Raw genomic sequence first — 23,097 nt, 5'->3', positions numbered from 1 at the left:
TTATGTATTATTTAAATTATTGTCATAAACTGTAGTTAAATGCTGTGAGCACCTGCATTTTCAAGGGGATTGAGCTACTTAACTGGGACAAATCATTCTCCCTTTCATTCCATCCCTCCCACTGTAGCTGCAAAGTCAGAGTACAGTGTAATTCCTATATGATTGTAGTTAATTTTTGTAGTGCATTCTTTTTGCTACGTAGTTTTTGAGTAGTACCTCACTCACTTACATGAGGAGCGTTCAGAAAAGTTAAGGTGGCCCAATTAATTTATTAAGTCAACACAAATCATAACGTGCTAGACACGTGACTTTGGAGTGCTATGGTTTAAGCTGCTTTGGAGTATCCACACGGGTGCTTAGTGTGCTTAATGCTTAACATATTTAGCTTTTAAACAGTGTTTAATGTGTTTCACATTCACGGTTTCATTGACTTCCTCTAGTTTGCCTTCATGCCCCTCCCTGCATGTGGACAAACCCTTAGAGACTCAAGCTGGTTAAATTAGTAGTTCTAAATATTGATCAACACAAGGCTTTAATTTCCTGTAGTATTTTCTTTCGGAAATGCTGATATCTTTTGCTGTCTTGTTATTTTTTGATTAACTATACAAGTGATGTCCAATCATTTTGCTTCACTGAGTTTCTTGTTCTTGATCTTGGAAGCAAAACATGATGAGATTAAAGGGACTCAAAAAGCCCCAAATAATATAGAAGTAGTGAAGTCTGAAGATGGACAAAACATATGTTAATTAAAAAAAAGCCCGGTTGCAAAGCCTGTAGGATTTTCTCTGGAGTGTGGATTTCAGATTAGAAAGAATTTGCATTAAAAAACCCAGCGTAGACAAGCTCTGAGTTGCATAGTATCTAGACCACACAGAGCTCAAGATTAAAAAGAGTGGGATTTTTTCTAACCGTATTTGGAATACTTTTATGCAAGACTCAAATTTCTCATCTTCTGAAGCCTGTATTTCGATGGAGTTGCATAATCTAGTTAAGACAGGGTTTGTTAATTAATCTGTCATCTTTGCAGAGCTTTTTAATATTTTGTGGAAATAGTTAATCAGTTTGGAATGTGAAATTAGAAATAGTTGTAAATAGCAGAGAGGCAAAGTCTAGCACCGTAACAGTGACCTTTATTTTTTTTAGGATTCTTCGTGCCACGTTGTATCAGCCTACCTACTACTCCACAACACCTGTCATAGCATATTTTTTATTCAATGGGCAGCTACTGATCCTTCAAGGCTTGCATTTATATTGGGGTTACTTGGTTTTCAAGATTTTGAAAAGGTTCATTTGCTTAAAGGTAAGCAATTTTGCTTCTCCAGAAAGATGTGTGAAGTATCAAACAGATGCTAATACCTCCAGTAGATTTACTTGGAATATCGTATTGTTTTGCTGAACTTTCGTGTCAGCATTCTTAATAGGGATCTACAAAGTAGAGAGATGTTCACATGTGCTTTCTACCTCTCATTATCACACCTGAGGTTGTAGATCAGAATAGCACAGCTTCAGCTAGAGCCTTTTTTTTTTGCTTATATCTGATGTTTTGCTCTGATAGTAAGTGAGAAATGAGCTCTCCCAAAAGCTGAAGCCCTAAGATGGTGTAGAACTCTTTAGAAGTTCCTGTGTTCTGAGTGAAAGCAGGACTGGACTTTGTAAGGGACATACCAAAAAAGGAGAGGAGAGGTGAGTGATGAGATCTTTAAATACTGTAGAAAATTTGTAGTCAAAGTTCTTCAAGTTTGTCTAAATCTGAGGTGAGCTATACCTGAACACTGATTTTGGATTAAGAAAGCTGTATGAAGCTGGTCTGGCATTATATTATGACACAAGGAAATACTGTCATATTCAACGGGAGCAGAGAAACAGTGCGAGTCTGGTGCCGCCATAGTCTGCTTTTACCTTCTAGAGAAAGTTAATGCAGGAAAAACACTATAAAGAAAACTTTCCTGCAATTTAGTTCTTGTTTGACTGCCTGAAGTTGTAACGTTTTCACATTTCACAGGCAAGGTCTCTTGTCATGAAGTGTGCAGTGTGGTGCTGTGTAGGTAAATGCTTTTTGCTAAATGTTTTAAAAGAGGACTTTGGAGAATGTCTCTTTCAATTTGACATAAGCATTGACAGGTGTATTTTGCTAGTTAAGCTGAAACTTAAGTTGTGCTATTGAAAAATGGTATTTTTTTGAGGATCAAGAGGCAAAAACTTAATTGAGCTGACTCTGTCCTTTTATCTGCAGTAGTTAATGCTGCGAAGCATCTTAAGGAAATAGAAATATTTGTTTCTACCCTCATGAATTGTTGTTTGACTGATAACAGAAACCATCCTGTAATTCTTGGATTATTGGATTCTTTCAAACCTTATGCAAATAGACAGCTGGCTATCACAGGGAGACCCAGTGTCTTCCCTGTAAGAAAACTGCAGTTACAAACTCAACCCTTGTTAGACAGCAAACAGCTGTACATAAGGGACAGATCTGTAGAAGAAATGACTTCTGAAACATCTCCTTTGTTCCCTTAGACACCGAGAAATTTGCATTTCTTGCATGTCACTCACTTCCATTAGATTAATTAGAAAATTATTTCTGGCCTGGCTTTTTGAGTGTTAAAGTGGTTTACTTCTCATTTTCTCTTTTGATTTTGACCTTGTCTCTGTGCTGTTCTCACGCAACTCTTCTGATGAAATCGAGGGGGACATTCCTCTGCCTTCTAGCTGAGAAAGAGAGGGGGGTTGGAACTAGATGATCTTTAAGGTCACTTCCAACCCTTACAATTCTATGATTCTATGATAGTTCTCCGCCCGCATTGGTGGAGAATATGAGAGTGCAGTGCAAGAAGGACTTCAGATACGGTGCTGAAGAGGACATTACTAGGCCAGCTATGTAAGGCCGTTCTGCCCTGCCTGCTTATATGCCTTTGTAAGGGGCAGAAATGTTTTGAGATAAGAGCTTTTTAGTGTTAGTCATTGCTAAAAAATGGAAAAGTATCAAGCCTGCATCCCTACCCTGGATTTTTGATTCCTTATACAGCTCTCTGAGAAGACGGTTTCCAAATAACATTTTAACAGTGGTAGCAGCAGCAGCCCTAGCCCTTTTCGGTCTGTATGACTTCAGCTGGATTGCATGTGCAGCCTGTTTTCCATAGCGGTGGCAAACTTGGCTGTGAAAGCAGCCAGTGCCTCCAAAGCTGTAAAGGCAACGTTGAAAAGAATGGAGCTTGCAAGGCAGCATTTTTACACTGACATATTAGTTATAGACATACTCCACGCAAATAGCTGTTGCTATTTTAGTGAAATACCAGCAAACCATCCTCCTTACATTAGGAGAGTTTTGTTTCTTTGCCCAAGGCTTTTAAGTTTTCATTCAGAAAACAGGCGATTTTTGACATCTCAAAGCAAGTTAGCTAATTCGGATGGAAAAATGAAGTCATGATGTAACTGGGAATAGGGACTGATGTTGTTTGACTGCAGGAAGCTCTGAACATAGCAAGGGTGTAAGGGACTTTTTCGGTGCCTTCTGTGCCTTGAGCCACCCTGTGTTGGTGGTGTCATCAGTGAAAACCACTATAGTGCAGCAGTTAGCAGCTCCTAGCATCCCTGCAGGGGCACGTGTCTCCCCTGGTTGTATCCTTCTGGACCATGGCTGAAAGTTAATGAGCTCGAATGTGTTTATTCTTAGTGGGAAGTGCTGCTCTCCCTCGCTGAAGGACAGGTTAAAGGACTTGTCTGGGTCAGATGTGAAAGGTGGGACTCAGTGGGGAATGTAAACAAGAGGGCCCAAGCGTTCAGGATGTCACGTACCCACCAAGTCCCCTTTGCTGTTATTCAGAGGGTCACACAGAGCTGTGTCTCAGCTTGCTTCGAGCTGTGGGTCTAGATTCAATGCTCTTATCTCCAGACTGCGGCGAGAAGCTTTGTTAAAGGCAGGAATTAATACAGAAATGGCATAGAGCACTGCAGCTTCATGAGTTGGTAGCTTCTTCCCCCTCAGGAAGAGATGGCTTTTGTCTGAGACTGGCTGGTCAGGAGCTCTTCGTCTCAGATGTCACCCGCCCTCTGCACTAATAAAGGGGACAATTATGCTCAGCCCTCTGGGACAACTGCTCAGCTGACTGACTTGCTTCAGCAAAAAAGGACTTGGACTAAAAATCATGCAGTTTCTCTCCTCCTGAATGCTGCAGCCAGAGATGAATAAAAATGAGGAAAAAGGGAAGAAGGGAGGAGATGATCTTGCTGTGTCCGTGTGTGTCCTGTGTTCTCAGGCATAGGAGTCTCTGGCACCAGAGCTGATAGCACAGAGCAGCACTGGTCTCCAGGATCGTGGGACATCTGCCACTTTTCCCCTGGCCCAGTCCTCTAGAAATGCCTTAACCAGGGGGAAGTCTGCATCAACAAGCTAAGCTTTACTCGGCTACTTTGCATTAGGAAGCTTTTCATTTTCCAAGGGGGTAAACTTGAGGGGACAGGAGTACTACATTTTTCAAATCAAAGATTGTTCTTACTTCTGGAAAATATAAAAATACTAAAAAAGGAACCCAAGTGTCCTTTCTCATATGACGTTTTGTAATCCTGTATATAAGCAAGACACGCTTGTAAGAAAAGCCCTTCGAGGTCAGACCTGTAGCAGTGTATCTTAGATCAGCTCTGCTGCGAGAGGAAGAAGGACATTCTTCAGTGTAATTTCTTTTCAAGTTGGGTCAGGCAACTGCAATGCTAGCTGCCCGCTGCCATCTTGATGTCCAAGGCCTTTTGTTGCTAGGAAACTCTGTGTGTTTCTGTAATACTGTTCAATTACATGGTTAAATTACCCACTTGTATCAAGTTTCAAGCACCATTGAAACATGTCTAGTCATCATGTCTGCACATATGAGAATATTTTAGGAAAATTGAAAAAACATATAGAGAAGTATGTACATGTGCACCAATTTAAAGTATCTCGCCAGGAAAAACCCATGGAGATTAAACATTTTATTTCCAAGGTCAGAAAAAAGGGAGCGAATGACAGCAGCTTATAGCCACATTATTATGGCAAATTAAGATGTAAAATATATGTTAAAACCATTACACACTGAGTTAAGGTTTTGAGACTACAGTGCTTTGAATCTTGAAAAATATGTGTAAGTTGTAGGAAATGGGCATGATGTCCACATGACTCGGATACTTCAGGGCTGATGCAAAGTCCATGTGTCCAGGAATATGTGTTCTTTCTCTTTTAATTCTTTTGTCACTGTCAGACCACCTTCAAGTAAGGTGGTGAGCTTCTTGCTAATGATCACTATCATTTAAGAGTCATCGGCTGCATTTTTATTTGATTCACCATGGTTCTTTCCTCTTCCTGAAGCAGAAAAGACCCTGCACCGGTGTAGAGCCAGCTTCTGGACTTGTCACTCTTTAAAAAAATCAGCTGGTGCCATCTACATATCTTCAATATTCCTTTGGTATTTTGTAATCAGTAAGCAGGCTTTTTAAAGATTTTACTTGGGCATATCCTTGTCCGTGGTTTGTTCATTCCTTATTTGGTCCAGATTCCTAAGGGAACAGTGAGAGCATTCAAAGAATGACTAATGACAGAGTAGGGATAGCTGAAAATGGTAAGAAAATACTGGTTTGGGGTTGAAATGAGAGCTGTGAAATACTTGTTATGATACTTCTGTTGTTTCCAGCAATCATTCTTCTACTTCAGCATTTTGTTCTGTCTAAGGATTGCTCTTGTACTGAGAAATCTCTGCCAGTTCAAGTTAACTTCCCTTCATTCTTTCTTATATATTGCTACTGGGATGCCAGTAGAGTCCTTGCTGTGGAAAGCGGTTAGCCATATAAAAGCTCCTTAAATCAGTTATTCCCTTTTCTGTATCAAGAGAAGATATACTACTAAAGCTGTGTCCCTAAAAGTGTGCCCATGGGCTAGAATACTTGACATGTTTTAATATTAACGTGTAGGCAAGGCCTGAAAGTCCTGTGGAACACAGACCTAATATGATCTTATAAAACATGCCCTCACCACTTACATTGAAGAACAATGATTCTTTACACCTCCAGAGGTGCTGGCCTATGTTACTTTCTATCTTGCTTGTTGTGAATTCATCCCTTTAGAGACTTGCTATAACCCGTTGTGTAAGTTTTAAAATTAAGTTATACAGTTCCCAGAGGCCATACGACCTGCTCCTGACAGATGCCTTTAGCAGCGTTTCGTCTGAGGCGATTTAGACTCGCCTCGGGTCCTGCACAACTTCCCTTCCCTGTGATCCTTTTATTATTTTTCCTCTTACTTTTTTGTGCTTGATCTGTTTGCATCAAACAGAACTTTTGTTTTTAATAATTCATTTGCGTCTTGTATTTATTTTGTAACCACGTGGGTCCTGGCAGTATGGCATTTCAGTGCTGAATTTGGGCGAGGATTTCCGTGTTTGTGAAACGCAGGCCCACAGCACGGTGTTTAAAGCAATGGGGTTTTTTAGGTTTGCAGGTCCTCAAACATTTCCCCATGGAAATACAGACTTCTGTATCACAAATGTAAGCCCAAAGAACTGTGCAATATCTGGAGATATTCAATCCTAAACAGAAATCTTAAGATGAGAGAGAGCGAAAAAGCCCTAGGTAACATGAAAGTAGAATGGCCTCTAAAGAGATTACATTTTAAATCTCTTTTGTGGCAAATAGAATTGGATGCAGTGTTCGTGTGCTTGAGCTGAGTGCTGTTCGGTGTGCTTTTGACACCCCACAGGTTTGCTGCGCCCAGCTAATAAACTCGTACTTTTAACTTGAGCTGTGAAGGGTCATCACGTGACCCTGATCGTGCACAACAGTGCTGCGCTTCCCTGCTCCAGGCAATTACTGGGATGTGAAAATGGAGCATGAAATGAAATGTATATTCCGTTTCGGCATGCGCAGCAGTTTATTGGACTCCTAAAAACTCAAACTTTCAGCTGATATTTTTATTTCTCTCTTGAAGCAGTTAAAAAAAAAATCTATTTTCAGTACACTTATCAGAAAAAGAAATTAAATGAGAAATAAAACAGCGAGCAGTCATTCATTCTGGAAAAATGTCATTCTACACAATGTTAAACAGAGGACAGTGTTTAGTTTCCTAAACTAGAGGCACGTAAGTTTTTGTTTTCTTTTACTTAGGTGTTTTGTTAAGCCTGTACTGCACCAGTGGCTATCAGGGTGCTGACAAAAGGGACCAAGAAGTGCGCTTGCCTTAATTCCAAGTACTCTTTTTCAAAGCAGTAATGTATTTTAGAGGATAATGATAATCTGTTTAGTTACAGTTTCATGACTCTGTGGGACTGGGAAGTCGTGGAAAAGCTTTCACTTGAGATTTTGTGGTTACTTTCTAGGCTGGGAAGGGCCAGTACACGCTGGTGTCCTGCTTCAGAGTCTGAGCTCTCTGAGTAAAGGTTTAGCAGAAACAGATTGAACTAGATGAGTAGGGGATGCCTTTTCCAGTTTTTAAAGGAAAATAGGTTATGGAGAATCTGAATTTGTTGGTTCTCAACAGATAAATATTTATAGCAGATTTTCTCCTGAGCATAGCTTATTAAGGGTACAAAATAGGAGAAATGAAAGTTTTCCCTCTTAGAGATGAAAACCAGTCTATCTGGGAACCTTCCCAGTTGATTCAAATGATTGCCTTTGGGATGTGAGCTGTTTAATAGCCTGGAGAGGGGAGCTAGCCAGCCAGGTCAGCAGCGTGAAGGCTCGTGCCCTAGTAAAGGGAAATTACTTCCTGTTATGACTTTCTTTCATCTGCGTATTTCCCATTCTGCTACAGCGATCTAGTTAAGCCCAAAGCCTGGCTACATGTCTCAATTCATGCTGCCAAATTCATCTGAGGGAGGAGGGGTGACAGGCAGGCAGAAGAAAACATAAAAGAGTAAGAGGTTTTCTGGCTGGTATATACAATGATAGGCCAAAAGGAGAAAAGCTGCTGCGCGCACCCTGGGGAGCTCTGGAGTCCTATCCTTACCGGGGAGCTGAAGTCAAAGCTGACCTCCGTTGTCGAAGTGTGTAGCCCCGCAGGGTCTGTGACAGAGGAAAAGCCACCGGTTCTTCTCTAGCACACCAATGTTACGTGCCTATCCAAGAGCACTGTCTGGTCTCCGTTGCTTCCACCAGCTATCTCCTGGCACTGTGAGTTAAAAGGCACATTGCTATTTAAATCTTTACCTTTTACTGCGGATTATGAAAGTGGTCAGCAGCTGAGCAGTGACTGCCAGGGAGTCATGTTATACTGTAGGCTAAAATATACCTCTCGGATTTCAAAACAATGTTCTTTGCTGGATTTTTTTTTTTTTTTAAATAAATAAACTCTGTTTAGAATGCACATAACTCCATAATGCCTTTCACTTGAATGTTATATAAAAATCAGGTAAACCTTAGAAAATTTAAGTTCGGGACTGTCATGATCATTATGGAGGAATGAACTAATGAGAAACAGAAGCAAATAATTTATGACCATTTGATTGGAATACATGGGTTTCTGGAGGTATGCTGGGGTGGGAGCATTAGGACAAAGTACCCTTCCACAGCCCTGTTATGCACACACAAGACTATGCAAGAGCAGACTCAGTTCTCTGGCCGTAGTCCAACAAATTGGGCGTGTGGGTGCTCCCTCTGTCCCTCTTACATTAGCTGTGCCATAAATGGGGCTGTGCAGGTCTCTCACATGCTGCAGTAAAAGTCTACCACTTCCAAAGCTGCTGAGTTTGACCGCAGTAGGAGCTGCAGATGACCGCTGCCTGTAAGAACAGAAAACCAAAACGATACGTAATTCTGAAAGCAAGGCTTCCTGCCCTGGCCATTTCAGCCGAAGCCTGTGGGGTTGGTACGGGGCCAGGTTCTCAGCTGGTATAAATGAGCACGGCTCGGCTTGAAGTCAATGGGACTGTGTTAGTTTTCACCAGCAATGGATCTGGCCAAACAAGCACCCCCCGCCCCTCTCTCTGCGTGTATGTCTGGCACTGGGCAACTCTGCTGTTAGTAAATCCCTGAGCTAAATGACTCTCTTTATGTGGAAGTTCCTAATTCAGATAAAAGACAAATGTTAGTAAAGTTTTTACTTAGAAATTAATTGATTTACCTTGCTGTTCACAGAAGGGCATTTGCTGACAGTTTTTCTGACTTGTTAACTGCTCGTATCTTCTAATTTTCTAGCAGGATATTTATGAAACGTTCCATTTGTTGCTAGTTTTATATATATGCACTTACATAAAAACTATATATATATAATAGTGTGCATATGTGTTTATTTTTTCAATTGCCAAAGATCAATTCACAGAGCAAACCCTAGGCCTTCTACAGAACTTTTGATGCCTTCATTTACTATTTTTAATATATGCTACGGAGGTTTGAATTGTGACTTTCTGTGAGGTAATTCTCATATTTTCAGAGGGGTTCACAGTACTGCAATCTGCTTAATCAATTAAAAAAAAAGCTTGAAATAAAGCTATGATAGCTTAATGATAGATTAATATCAATTGAAAAAGGAAATTGCCCTGTCTTGTATTTAAAGAAAATACATTTCTCTAGGAGGACCTGGGAGTGCTCCATAATCCTTACTGCATGCAAAGAAAGGAAGAAATCTTAAAAGGAGCAGTCTCTCCTCCATAAATAATTCTAATAACTTTTGACCAGGCACAGCACACTGCAGAGTTCACATCCTCAGAAAGCAACCAAACCAAGTGATCAGTCGATGGGTTTAACCAGGCAGTGACGGGTGTGAAGCGTGCGAGGCTAGGATTTGTCACACGTAACTGAAGCTGTTCTTAGCTCAAGCTCAAGGGTCCCTCTGTAATCAGTGGGGGAAGAGTGGGGTCTCCAGGGAGCAATTCACTGTGTCCAGCGTGGTCAGCCCAGCTGTGGCGGGGCAGGGCACCCTCTGCCGTTTCTCTTTCTCTTGGTTATAGTGCAGCCCTAGATAACAGTCTCTGGGTAGATCCCCGACCTTCAGAATGCTGAACTTAGTGAAGTAAATCCCTCATCAAGTGACTTAAGCACACAAGTATCAGGGACTTCTAATGCTATTTAAGAAACTTTCTTCGTTAGGTACTAGTTAAAGTATTCTATATACAGCCTCGATATCAGGGTGTTTAGAAATACTGTATGTTTAAGTACAGAGATAACCTTTAGATCCTTCACACAAGGAATGGAATGCTTCCTACCGATGATAACAGAGAAATGAGTGCCCTGATGGACACCTTAGACAGAAGTGCCGATCATTTACACGGTTGTATACTTCGTGCTTTCAGGTTAGTTTAGCAGTGCCATAAGGCTTCTGTAGGAATATTCTTTAGCAGCTGTGTTGTTTCAAAACATTCATCCTAAGTGCAGTATCATACCTCACTGAGAAAAGTGCAAATGTCCAATCAGCTGTTTCGTAGCCAAAAAAGCATTTATAAGGAATAAAAGTGCATGTTCTGATAAAAGTTCATACCACTGAACTCCTTGACTTACTTGCGAGTTCTGTCCTAGGGTAAAAAAAAGTTCACTGTAGAGAACAGCATCAAATGCCTATTATGTTGTTCTTTGTTTCTTTGCCAACTGTGGATTTAAAATTGGAATAATTCAAAAAGCAGTGGGACATTATGACTCACTCAGTACCTCCTGGGCTTTTGACATTATCGTAAAGCCGCATACACTGGAGTGCAAGGTTTAGTTAGTGGATTCCAATAACACAGCTAGCAGATTTTATTGAAACCGCAGAGTACCTGATTAACTGTAAACAATGATTTATTTCTTCTGAACAGTCAGGGTATTATAGCTCCAGTTACAGGTGTGTTATGCTGAGTGACAACACAAGTGGTATTTTTTTGAGGTTAAATTTATTTCTTCAGTCCAAATCAGGGATGTGTTCTAATAGTAACGTCTAGTTTCATGAGACTATTCTTTTCAATATTCATTGAATTAGTGTAACTTTTCTTTTAATTTGTTTTTCACACATCTGCTTTGAGTTCGCTCTGAAAACTCCCAGTGGAAAGCTGGGGGAACGGCTTTCTTAGAAGACAGGGATTAAGTAAGAGGAGTTTTGGCCACAAGATGTCCCATAGAATTAATCTAGAAAGTCTGTATCTTCATTTAAGAACTGCAGAAAGCAGAGTCCAACAACGCATCTTCCATGGAAGATCAACATTACTAATGTTGCTTAGTGTGTACAAGATGAAAAGGGAAATAAATTTTCCAATAAAATCTTCCAGGCTGGAAATACAGAACAGTTTGCTTGAATCCAAATGTGTATTGCTTAGTCTCTGCAGGAAAGTAAAGGCATATTAAGTCATATGTCAGCTGAGTTGAATTATTGAAGTTGAATTAAACATGTTGAACTTAGAGATTCATCATCTTTATAGTATTATTTGTTAGAAAAGTACCCCCTTCTATCTATTTGGACTGACTTTTTATTATCTCTCTTGTTTACAATCTCTTTTATTTGAGTCAGTGGTTGCTGACCTGACTAACAGCTTTCATCTTTGTACTGCAAGCTGTTTCCATATGTGCAGGTGCTGTGGAATTTATTGTCTTTACATTGGAAAATCAAGATCTAGTCAATATGTTTGTAGATATTTAAATGAAAATATTCTTAAGGTAGAATTTAAGTATAAGATTTAGAACATTCTGATTTTAAAATAAGATACATTTAAGAGTCAGGAAATTCCAAGTGAAGGATAAGAATAAATGTTTGAAAATCCAAAAATCTAAATTTCACCAAATCAGAAAACATATGATTAGAGTTCCAGAATCAGCTGTGAATTGCTTTTATATATATCTGTACCTGGTAGAAGAAATACAGTTAACTGTGTGGATGTAAATTGTGCTTAACCTAAAAGATTAATTGGTTTTAGTTTTGGCCAGGCAGGGGCAAAATTGAAATCTCCTTATGCTGCTGAGGAACCTTGAGTCTTCGTTGATCCCACCAGAGCAGTCGGGCCTGGGAGTTCTCCCACCCCCCCACGGGCACAGTTACACCAGTGAGAGAGAGCCTGAATGATACGGACTGAGCTTGCCTGCTTTTGCCCGCAGTAAGGCCCGGCAAGCCTGTGTCACCCTCTCCTTCATTCAGTCGGTTAGCTGAAAAAGCAAACGAACAAACATCTACCCCTCCGCCCCTGCACTCCCAAGCTCGCACCATGGATTTTTGAAGCGGACACTACACAATTGCCTTCGTAATGCCAGCTGAAGTTATTGCATGCCTCTTAAAAATCACGTGCCTTTGTCAAGGAGAACCAGGGAGAAGCCAGATTGGAAGCTGATTCATAAAAAAAATGTTGTAGCAACTGAGCTTCACTGAAGAAACATTTTGTGCGCAGTTATCTCTCAGCCAGACTTTCTTTCTGCATGCTGCCTCAGTGGCTATTTCTGTTTTGGAGCATGTCGTTATAATAACAGCTTACATTTTGAGACCTGCACCTCACAATCTGCAGCAAGCCACATTGACCTGATGGTGCGTTTGCTAGCAAGTGCCCTTCCCCTTCTGAGAAAGCAGAAGGCACGTTGTGAAGGCTTCCTCACTGCTTGTGGGATCAATCCGTGTTGCTACCATATATTTTTGCCTCTTTTTTTATTTTTTTTTTTTTTGTACTGCTTGGCACTGTCTTTCCTTCTGCTCTTACACTTTCCACTTTAACTACTGCGTAGCAGATGTGAAGCTGTGGCTGCTTTGCGACCTCAGCATGGGCATGGACAAAGATGCTGTGCGCCCAGCGAAGGGGAGCAGGAGAGAAGGGTGGTGTCTGCCCAGTCTCATGTCTCCACAGCTTCAGATGGTATCTCCAGTGCATAGGAACAGGAAACCCCCACTTCCATCTGTCTTGCTGCACAGCCATGTCCTCCCGATGCTCTCATCAGCGGTAGCAGAAAGAGTGCAGCGCCAAGAGCTTGTCAAGAGGGAAGTGATTTCAGAGTGCTTTATTGAGAGACAAACTCGCACAATTAGGAGTAAGTTCTCTGTTAGTTTAGACGGAGATTTGACCAATGTTTTTCTGCTTACAAGAGGCTGGGAATGGCCAATGAAGTTTGTTCATCTCTTAATTTCGAGAAGTCTTCTTGCTTGGTGAGGTCTCTTGGAAGGTCCTTTACTGTTCCTGTAATAAGATGTGGTGCTAACGACTTCAATGATCCATGTTCTAACAGCAGTGAAAAGCAAGAAGCCAAAAGTACCTTAACAAACACGGTTCATTTAACTAAAAGAGGCAGACTAAGCAGCAGGTGGAAGGGTTAAACAAAAGGAAAAAAGATTATAAAAGTTTGCGGCTTTGGCTTCACTACAAATGGCTCTCTTGCAGACTTTATAGCATTAGTGTTGCTTCTCATAAACCCTGAAACCATTCATCCATTTAGAAAGATTAAATTGGTTAGTCATCCAGAACATAAAATATACACATCCATTTTGTCTGTTACCCTAAACCATCTGAAGTATAATAAATGCAGTTGATGCCATTAAACCGAAGCATGGAGTATTAATGGTGGCCTCAGTTGTGGTACGTGCAGTTTGCCAGCTCTTGTGTTTCTGATAGTACAGTCATCTGTTGTTGCTCAGGGACAGTAGGAGCGGATTTGGAAAGAACAGCTATAATATATGATGTCAGTGGGTCAGAAAACATCGTGGTATTAAAGCGGAGAAAATCCTAGAAATGTTACATTTTTTGTTATTCTTAGAAGGTCAACGTTAAGAGGCACAAAATCATATCTTAATATATTTATAGTGATCTGTTAGACAATTTACAGAGACAGGTTTGGTTTTGTAGTTACAGATGAAGCTGTTGCTATTTGAAGTTCTGTTCTGTCACTTCAGTAAGGTAGACAAAAATGGGCAGACTCTTCTGAAGCAAGAATTTGTAGAGGCACTTGGTCAGGAAGCAGGTTTGTGATTAAAAATACAGCAAAAATTTAGATTTGATTTAGCAGCATTTTTTTTGTGCTTATTATCAAGATTCCAGGAGTAGTACTCTTTCCCAGAATTAAGCAAATTTGCAATCGTTCCTTCAGACCACAAAGAAATTCAATTCCTGCTGCTTTGAAATATGTAAGACATTATCTCAAATGCAGGGATTTCCAGCATGCTGGAAAAAACATTTACATGGTTTTTAATTACTGCATATAGTGCCTTTAACAAGAGCATCCAGCTTGACAGCATTGAAACTGGGAAGCAAATCCTATCTGAGTTTCCAGTTCCATGCTGGAAATGCCAGCTCATTCCTATACGAGACAGGAATTGGTGTCACGTATCAGCTATCAGTCAAAGCAAAGCAGATTGCCAGCTGTTCTTAAGCTTATGCTTGAGTACCAGCAGCTTCTGTGGACCACCCTGAGGTGCTCAAAATGAAACATGCACTCATGGACTGTACTGACTCAAGTCTTTTCACAGTGAGCACAAAAGCACTCCTCCCCCGTCACTCCCCACACTTGCAGCCTCAGCCAGAGATGGCTCAGGAAGATGAGAGTACTTCCAGTGAGTCTAGCGGATTCCGTATCAGACACTGTACTTAGGGTTAGTTTGCTTTTTTTTTTCTGAAACACTTCTGGTGGCAAAAAGTAAGAAGCCTCCCCCCCACACCCTCAATATTTGTCTTTTACTGCAAATAAGAATCGCAAAGCTACCGGGAGCGAGAGAGGTGATCTGAAAGAGGCAGAACCTCGAAAATTGTGTGGGAAAGGCAGTCTTGTCTTTTCTCTAGCTGATGGCATGCCAAGTTTATTTTACAGTATTTACAGTAAGATTTGTTTGTTTTGATACCCTTTGTATGTTGTTAGGGAAAAGGCAAAAGAAAATCTCCAGGAAGTTTATAGTTTGTGATGAGACAGAGTTTAGGCTTCAATTTTCTTTCTAGTCCTGTACATTTTACTGGAAGTGCAATATATAAAGGAATATGAGATTGCAATTGAATGAGTTATTACTGAGCAGTGATTTATTTTCTCTGTATGAATTTCGTGCTTAAGAAAGACCTTGGACTAGGAGGCTAAGAAAGTGAAATTGTTAGTTCATTCTGAGAGCAGATAGAGGAGAGGCAGGAACAGCACTGGTTTCTCCTTCCTGTGCCTCGTCTCTGACCTTGGCACATCACTGCAGGAGCAGGAAGAGCGTGCAGTCTATGCCTGTTTAGTTGAGGTCCAGAGAGAGGACAAGGAGAACAAATTTACCCACGATGGAGCGGTCCTCGCTGGGGCTGTGCAGGAAGCAGATGGTCTGCGCAAGGGCTAACATGCCTGCCAGCTCCAGCACGCAGCTCTGGAGGAGACGTGCTCTTCTATGGAGAGAAGCAGACAGTCCTGCAGGCCAAACACCCTGCGTTACAAAAAGACACCACGACGCTTGCGGCAGTCCCCAATCCTTGAACATTGACACCACCGAATACCTGGCTGTTAAATTCTGGGAGTTCCTATTCACAAACTGGGTACCTTGGTGCTAATGGGTAAATTGTCAGCCATGGCACAAGGGCCCAGCTTTTGATCCTCAGCTACAGGGAAACTCCTGGTTTTAAGTGAGAGGTGGTCTATTAAATCATGAGGTGCTGGAGGGGGAATGACTATTGCCCATCTCTTCCAACATGAGAACTAGAGGCTATCAGGGGAGTCTATCAGGTAGTATCAGGTCTACCAGGCACCTTCAAGCAACTGGAAGAGAGGAGCAGTGGTGGCAGCTCATCACACCGGAAACTGCTGGAGGCGGGGAAGGTTTCTTAGGTGCCTGCTTTGATATCACTTCCATTTTTAGTCACTCCTTAGGTAGGAGGACGTGTTTACTTGATATACAGCATCTTTAACTAGGGCATCCTACCCTGAGTCTGCAGAGCAGGTCATTGGTTGGGATGGAAAGTCCTTCCAGGGAGGCAGGTACTGCTCTTGTAAGCTTGTTGCACTAAAAGGGAAATAGATGTGCTTGGTTTTAACGCCAAAGCCTCAATTGTTTAAACCAAACTTCTGAAGACATTGTAGGGTCTTGGGTTATGGTAGGAGTTGAGAAATAAGAGAGTGGTGGTATATTTTATGTATCGTGCCAAAAAGCACAGAATTGTCTTACCTTTCCTTAACCTTTGCTGTGAAATACTGGGTAGACACAAGGTCTTTTCTCCGTGTGGTGGAAACATTCATTAGCAAGTACCATGTTTGGTTGTCTGGGGATGAATTATGGTTGCCAGAGGTGGGAGGCTGTTCCTATAGAGCTTGGAAGGGATTTTCCCAAGGGCAGACTCTCTCGCTGACCCCCTTTCATCCCTGCTAATGGAGCAGCTATCCCTGCCTCCCTAGCAATTCCCTTAGCAGGATATATTTGCTTATCTCTTTAAGCAAAGTACATACCAGGAGATGCTGGCACAACCAGTCACTGTTTAGTTTACACCTGTCAGAAGCAGGCAGCCTCTCAACTCTTATGTTTGGGCGAGTGTATTCATCATATGTAGCTCTTATACAATGTCCCTTTCATCTTCCCTGCACTTCACAATTGTTAATTAATCCCACAGCACCCAGGGATTACCAGTAATGCTTTACAAGGGAAAACAGCAACAACTAAGAAGAGGTCAAATGACTGGGCCAAGGTCATGGAAGAAATTCTGTCTAAAGAACATTAGGTTCTGAAAGATTAAACCATTGTTAGCTGGTCTGTCCTTGGATGTCAGCCTCCATTTTGGGGGGAGGGGGTGTTTCTGGGGAGCAGTTGTAACAATGTCTAGTGTATTTAGTGCTCCCCTGTCATTTGTTCCCTTTAGCACATTGTTTTTTGCTGAGGCAAATGGAGGACAGAGGAGTATTGTCTTCAGAGGATGATGAGGAATTTCCAAGAAGGGAGAACGTCTTGTGTTCTGGAACTTTTATGCACCATCTTTTCATTTTGCAATGGGCGCATCTGACTAATAGAATTAATCAATTATTTTTTCAGTCGTTGCAAAGATCCAGATACCCGGTTTACTTTAAAAATAAGAGACTTGCCTATCTGGCACCTGTAGGCCTTTTTGAAAGGCCTGCACTGGTAATAGCACTCCGGTAACTTATCTGACAGTAAATACTGCAAGTATAGGATATGGTCACAGTGCTTTCTTCTTCCTAGGACTTGAAAGATGACCGGAGCGATGAAGAGGAGGAAGATTCTTTAACAGATAATGAAGAGGAGTCCACAAAGAATGGCAACAAGAACGGCTGTGAATCAAGCAAACATCTCCTAAACAGCAGTCACCACTAGTCCCTTCCTGCCTCACCTCCTGCAGTGATTTCTGCTGTGGTCTTAACCCAACCTACAGGAGAGAATTTAAGTCAAAAGGCTTGTGAGAGACTGTGATTGATTTATTGTTGGCTACTGGACCTGGAAAAAAGCCCAGTTTAGAGGGGAGGGAAAAGTTGCATAACATGACAAAATGTGTTAACGACCCACGTTCTGACTCGTTGCTAAGTGTTTGGAAAGGCATTTGGACACGAGGGCTGGCAGTGCTCGACAAGGTCAAAGCTCAAGAGCCTCAGATCATTTAGCATCCCATTGATTCTAATGTTGTTTTTCAATCTGATACAAGGTATATTTCACCAAGCAGTTTCATTCACAGATGTTTTGTGATAGGTAGGTAGTGTGAACTCCATTGGGAACCAAAATTACTCAATGTGAGAAAAATTCGACAATGGTGTGGAGTGACTAGCATTTTGCTTTTTACTTGTCAGTTTAAACGCTCATCAAAATGGCTATTTTTTGTGAGTTAGATTTAATTTTCCGGAGGCCAGTGGAAGGAACTAAGATTATTTGCTTGTGAAGAGCTGAATTCACAACAGAAATACAGTCTTTCTCCAAAATATGCTGTATGACAGATAGGTCAAATACTGTGTTCTAAGATTTACCTGGCAAGAAAGTCACTGCTAAAATGGCACAACTCAGCCCCAATTCTCCATTGAGCTCCAGGTTTCACAAATGTCACATCTCAGTCATTTTGGCCCAGTGTTAGAACAGAAGGTGCAGTGGAGAGGGAAGACAGTGAATGAAAATTGCATCTTCTCACAAGTTCTTTTGCACTTTTGATTTGTCTTCAGAACTGCTGAACACTCCCTGCTCCCGACACACCCATAGTCCAGAAGATTAAAAATAAATCTCGTCCATTAGCTTCTTGTGAGCTTGTCTCACACAGCAGCATTGGATGACTGTTCTTCTAAATTCTGTTCTGTGGTTCCTGTGTGTTCACTGCATGTATCTGGGCGTTGAGGGAGCGTAGGGGTTGCAAGGAGTGTCACATCGTCGGTGCTGTCTGTTCATTCCATATCAGGATCTGTACTTCCATCTCTGCTCTTTTTGAAAATCAGGAATCACATCGGCTAGAGCCAAACTTGGATGTGAGTAGGTGACCTAGGCCACATACCATTGTTTGTGCTGGAAGTGGAGGAACAGTGGATGTTTTACCAGCTCCGCTTACCAAAAGTGCCTCTATCCTAAGTTTGCACTTTTGTTCTAACGCTAGTGCAGAGTGCGGCGGTGTTTTTAGTCCCAGGGCTTGCCAAGCAGAGCCTGGGCCTTTTAAACAGGGTGGTACCAGTCTCATTTCCGGATGCATGAGCTCACAAGGTCGTAAATGATCTGTGTCACAAGTTTCAGAGGTGAGAGGCTCTCCATGTGGTTCCACAGTAGCTGAGATCATCTGGTGAACTAAATCCAGTAGCCTGATAGAGACCAGGGGGACCACTGCTAGAACAGCCTTAGTGCAGAGCTTTAGGTTCGGAAAGGCTCTTTTCCCCTGAAGGCTGCTCAGGCAGGAACTTGGTGACCTACGGGAAGCACTATCGGACTGACTTGTTTTCTTACAATTTCCTTGGCAAAGGGAAATACAATTCAGTGACAGAAGCATTTGAAAGAACGGGAAATGTTTGGGATCTCAGATATGAAGAATGAAGTGTTTTCTGCGCAGTTACAAGAAACTGTCAGAGTACTTTGTTATAAGGCTGGTCGTGTGAAAATATCTTATATGGTCTGTTGAACTAGGCTGCGTTTAATTTTTACTTATATTTTGGACCATGTAATATCCCAGACAGACCCACCTGAACAAGGTCCTGTGTAGCCTGCTGTAGGTGGCCCTGCTTCGGCAGGGTGGTTGGACTAGATGACCCACAGAGGTCCCTTCCAACCCCTACTATTCTGTGATTCTGTGTTTCACCACAAAGAGAATTACACTGAGAAAGGAGTGTGGCCTACAGCTTCTGAGGAGGCACGGAAACGTACAGTGGCGGGACGGGACTCCTGAACCCGTGCTTGTAGTTAAGTAGTGCTGCTAGGGCTGCGCGGGCAGAATTCCCTCAGTAGTTGTTGTACAGCAGTGTGCTCCCTTACATAGCTATGGAGAATACCTTAAATAAGGCAGTGTGGGTTTATTGGAAATGTAAGTACTTATTACATCATCTAAAGCAACTGGTGAGTTTGGCAGGGTCACAGTTGCTTACTGGGGCCTGTTTATTGCCTACATGAGAGGAACTGGCCTTTCCAAAATTCAACAAAATGTAGAAACCCGGCGTCTTGGAGGCTTTACACTACCTTTGAGAGCAGCAGAGACAACGATGCTTTCCACAAGACATAATGGGGGTTAGGGGGGGGCCAGGGTATTATCATTTGATTTTGGTGCCAGAAAGCTTTCCTGCTATGACTAGGAGAGGAATTCAGGAAAGGAAACACGAAGAATGATGTTGTCACGGGAGCGAGTGTCTGAACAACTACTGAGTTTTAAACTGGAATTTATAGTCTCGTTGAGGCCAAGTCTTGCCCTTACTACTCGGACAAGTCTCCCACTGAAGCCAATTAACTCTACTGGAGTTTTGCCTAGGAAAAATCTTGGATTGCAGTTATCCAACCTAATTACAAGACCTGTTGTTTTAAATCTGTGTGAAACTGGGGTCTTAAAGGAGGAGTACAAGGCAGATAAATATATTTAAACCTAAAATGTTGAGGCAAATTTTGGGTGAGTAGAGAAGAATATGGAAGAAAATAACATCCTGAAGGTGAAGACTAAGTCTAAGCACAATGAACAACGAAAGAACTACATCACGTTGCAGTGAGGGGTATGGAAGGCAGGCAGGCCATGGACGGCCCTTCCAGGGGGTTACTCTCATGGCCAGCCACAGTGATGAGACCTAAAATTCTGAATGTAAACCACGAGGTACTGGGGATAAATACCCATGGCACAGAAAGAAGTGGGAACAGATTGTCACAGTGTTGTCCTGTGTTAACATCAGACTTGCTATTCCTGAAGTTCCATGTGTTTGATTTTCCACTTTTTATGGATAGAAACTCAGAAACAAGAAGCTGAGGTCATGGGGAACACAATTCATGTGAAACAAATTAATGTCATGGTGCTTCAAGACTTCCAGTCTATTCAATGCCCTTAACATTTCACATGTTATTGTGAAAAGAGTCTCAAAATGCAAGTGCAGAACAATTGTAGGTAACGTATATGAGCACAGGTGACAGACTGTAATGCATTATTTTTTGACCATTTCACAAAATGGGTCCTGGATTAATGCTTGGACACTGTGCATCTGGTTTCGTTATGTCGCTTTGACTATGCCAAAATAGTTACGATAGAATTACAGAATGAAAATTAAATCTTAGTCCATTAGACTCAGCAGAATTCTTCTGTTCCATTTAAATCCTCTGAATTTTGTTCAGGTCCTCCTGTCTGTGTATGCTGTGCTGCCTCTGTACTTGTTTACTACGTAGATTTACCAGTCTACTCTGGATTTGTTTTACAGATCTCCTTTACTCCGCAGAACTCATTTTGTCAATTTGTATCATTCAGTAGAATTATCTTTTTTTGTTCTTAATGCCACTGAATTTGTCCGGTCAGTTATGCTACGCACTATAAATAGCTATTTTTTGAACGTAGGTGTCTGTGTAAGGATTTCCTTGCTTTCCCCGCCTTGCAGTGTCCTCCTCTCTGCTTTCCATTCCCTCCCAGCTTTCCAGTGAGGACCTGTTCAGGAACTAATTCCTTGCTCTTCCAAGTTTTCCCTTGCCTGGAAAAGGCTGGATGACCCACCCTGTGCTTAAGAGGTAACAGCAATTGCGTAAATGAACTTTTTTTTTCCCGGACAGTTCATGAATGGAGAGGAAGCAAAGTTAATGGGTGCATCATCCATCATTTGTGTTACTGAAGATTTATGCTTTGACTAAATTTGTACTTGACAGCGGTCCTATGTACACTAGTAACTACTCACTCAAGAATGCCAACACATTTTTGTATCTTTACTCAGTTGTTTTTTGTTGTGCGTATTAGGGCTGCTTATGAAGTTATGTGTATTTAAGGAATGTTAGAATAATATGCAAATACAGAGATAATTATTTTTTCCCCAGGAGTGCTTATGTTTATACATGGACTGAGGTGCTATTGCCCGGTTGGATTGCCGTGGAATTACTACTATCGTAAGCACACTTCAGACAACTCAGACATGGATCTTAAGCTGGCAAATGCAGGAAAGCTCTACTGAAAACAAGGGAGCTGTGCTGATTTGTATCAGCTGAAAAGCTGTTCCATATTCTTTCTGTTTCTGCCTCCCTAGTTGGGAAGATCACAGAGGTTCTGACTTACCATCTCTTCCCATGGGCAAACAAACATAAGGGAAGGTGTTTCAACCCGGATAATGAACTGTAGCAGAATAGTTTGGTTTTATTATCTGAATTCATTTTTTTAAGCTTGTGAGTAAGAATAAAGTAGATGGAAAACAAATCGAACGGGGATATGTGAGTTTTGGCTACAAACAACTTGCGAACTGTGAAGAATTAAAAAAAAAAATCTTGCTGATTTAGAAAGAAAAACACCATCTCCACAGGCACTTCCCCCAGCTGTGGGTCTGAAGAACAACAGACAACCAGCAGGCAGAAATGAAAGTCCATGCTGAGAATAAGAACACAGCCCAGTTGTGAAAAAGCCGAAGGGAGCTGGTTGATGGCTGTTGGCTGCCCAAGAGCAGGGGAGCCTTTCTGTATGGAGCAGCAGATGAGCCAAGAATGTGCCTCTGAGCTGATGTCACTGGTCATCTCCAAAATCACTGAAAATGCCTGTTCCCATTTCCTGGTCCATTCTGTGGGCTTCCTCCTGCTCTGCCTGTGCCATGTGGAGCCAGGGCTTTCCTCCTTGCCTGTAGGATTTGAGCTTTGGCTGCCCAAGGTGTGGACCTTGAGGAGGACAAACACCTCTGACTTTTTGAAGGTCACACAGGACATCTGTATTCCCACTGAGACTCTGATTTCTGCTTACAAAATCTATGAAATCCACCCGATGCCCATGCTTTAGAGACAGAGAGCAACCAGTGCGTATCAGACAGCAAGGCAGCACTGTGAGTGACCAGCATCATAGAGAGGGAGCTGACCTTTCCTGAGCAGAGCTCTGTGAATAAGCAGAAGAGTCAGCAGAGGGCTTGGACACCATGAACAGCTGCAGCTCTTGATGGTCTTCTTGCCACTCGTGTACAACAACTAGCTGCTCTGTGCTGCAGGCATTGGGCACACCTTGAGTGGGGAACTTAGTTCAACCTTATATTGTTTCTTTGAATTCCCATGGCCCAGCTTGTGCTTGCCACCCTGCCACTCAGGTTTTTGGTCACCTCATCAGCAGAGATTTCTCCTTGCCCCGTCTCTGCTCCAGCCTGTAGTAGCAGCATTGTTTGCATGTACCGCTAAGGCAACACACTTGCCTAGTGAAGTGTATTTGGTATATCACACACGGGAGGGGAAACTTCACAAAGTACTGTGATGTGATGGGGGAGAAGGGAAAGCATTGGCCAGAAAACTAGGACTCCTGCAGGAAAAAAGATGGTTTCACTTTCTGTCCTGTCATCCACGTGTGTTAAGATCTTAAGCAGCAGAGGGGAGGTAAAGCCCTGACATTAATCCCTTGTCAAAGCATGGGATTCCCAGTTGAGGAAATGGAGGTGACCAAAGCAGCGTAATCTTCACCTTAGCTGGCTACAGAGACCTTCGAGTAGGGCTCTGAGAGTTTATTTAACTGAAGTACCCTCTGTGGGATTACTTGAAGTTTCTAGCTTAATGGAAGACAAGGTTGAAAGCACAGGTCTAAGCTTCAACATACGACTCTGCAAATACAAAGTCATAACAACCCATGTAGGATAACATTGTTGATGTTCCAATAGTCTGAAGATTTATGA

General features: G+C 42.0%; 1 protein-coding gene across 2 annotated transcripts in view; it reads left to right on the top strand.

Annotated features, from left to right (window-relative positions):
• Window positions 1–21,627, top strand: part of CERS3 (ceramide synthase 3) — a 49,433-nt gene extending 27,806 nt beyond the window's left edge. For both annotated transcript variants that reach the window (XM_075431725.1, XM_009945439.2), the window contains 2 exons: window positions 1,144–1,300; window positions 17,027–21,627. In XM_075431725.1, the coding sequence (XP_075287840.1) occupies window positions 1,144–1,300; window positions 17,027–17,158 (289 nt within the window). In that variant the 3' untranslated portion in view covers window positions 17,159–21,627. The remainder of the gene's footprint in view (window positions 1–1,143; window positions 1,301–17,026) is intronic.
• Window positions 21,628–23,097: the final 1,470 nt, after the last annotated feature.

The sequence above is a fragment of the Opisthocomus hoazin genome, chromosome 10, assembly GCF_030867145.1.
Source record: "Opisthocomus hoazin isolate bOpiHoa1 chromosome 10, bOpiHoa1.hap1, whole genome shotgun sequence".
NCBI lineage: Eukaryota > Metazoa > Chordata > Aves > Opisthocomiformes > Opisthocomidae > Opisthocomus > Opisthocomus hoazin.
This window is presented reverse-complemented; position numbering and strand designations above follow the sequence as displayed.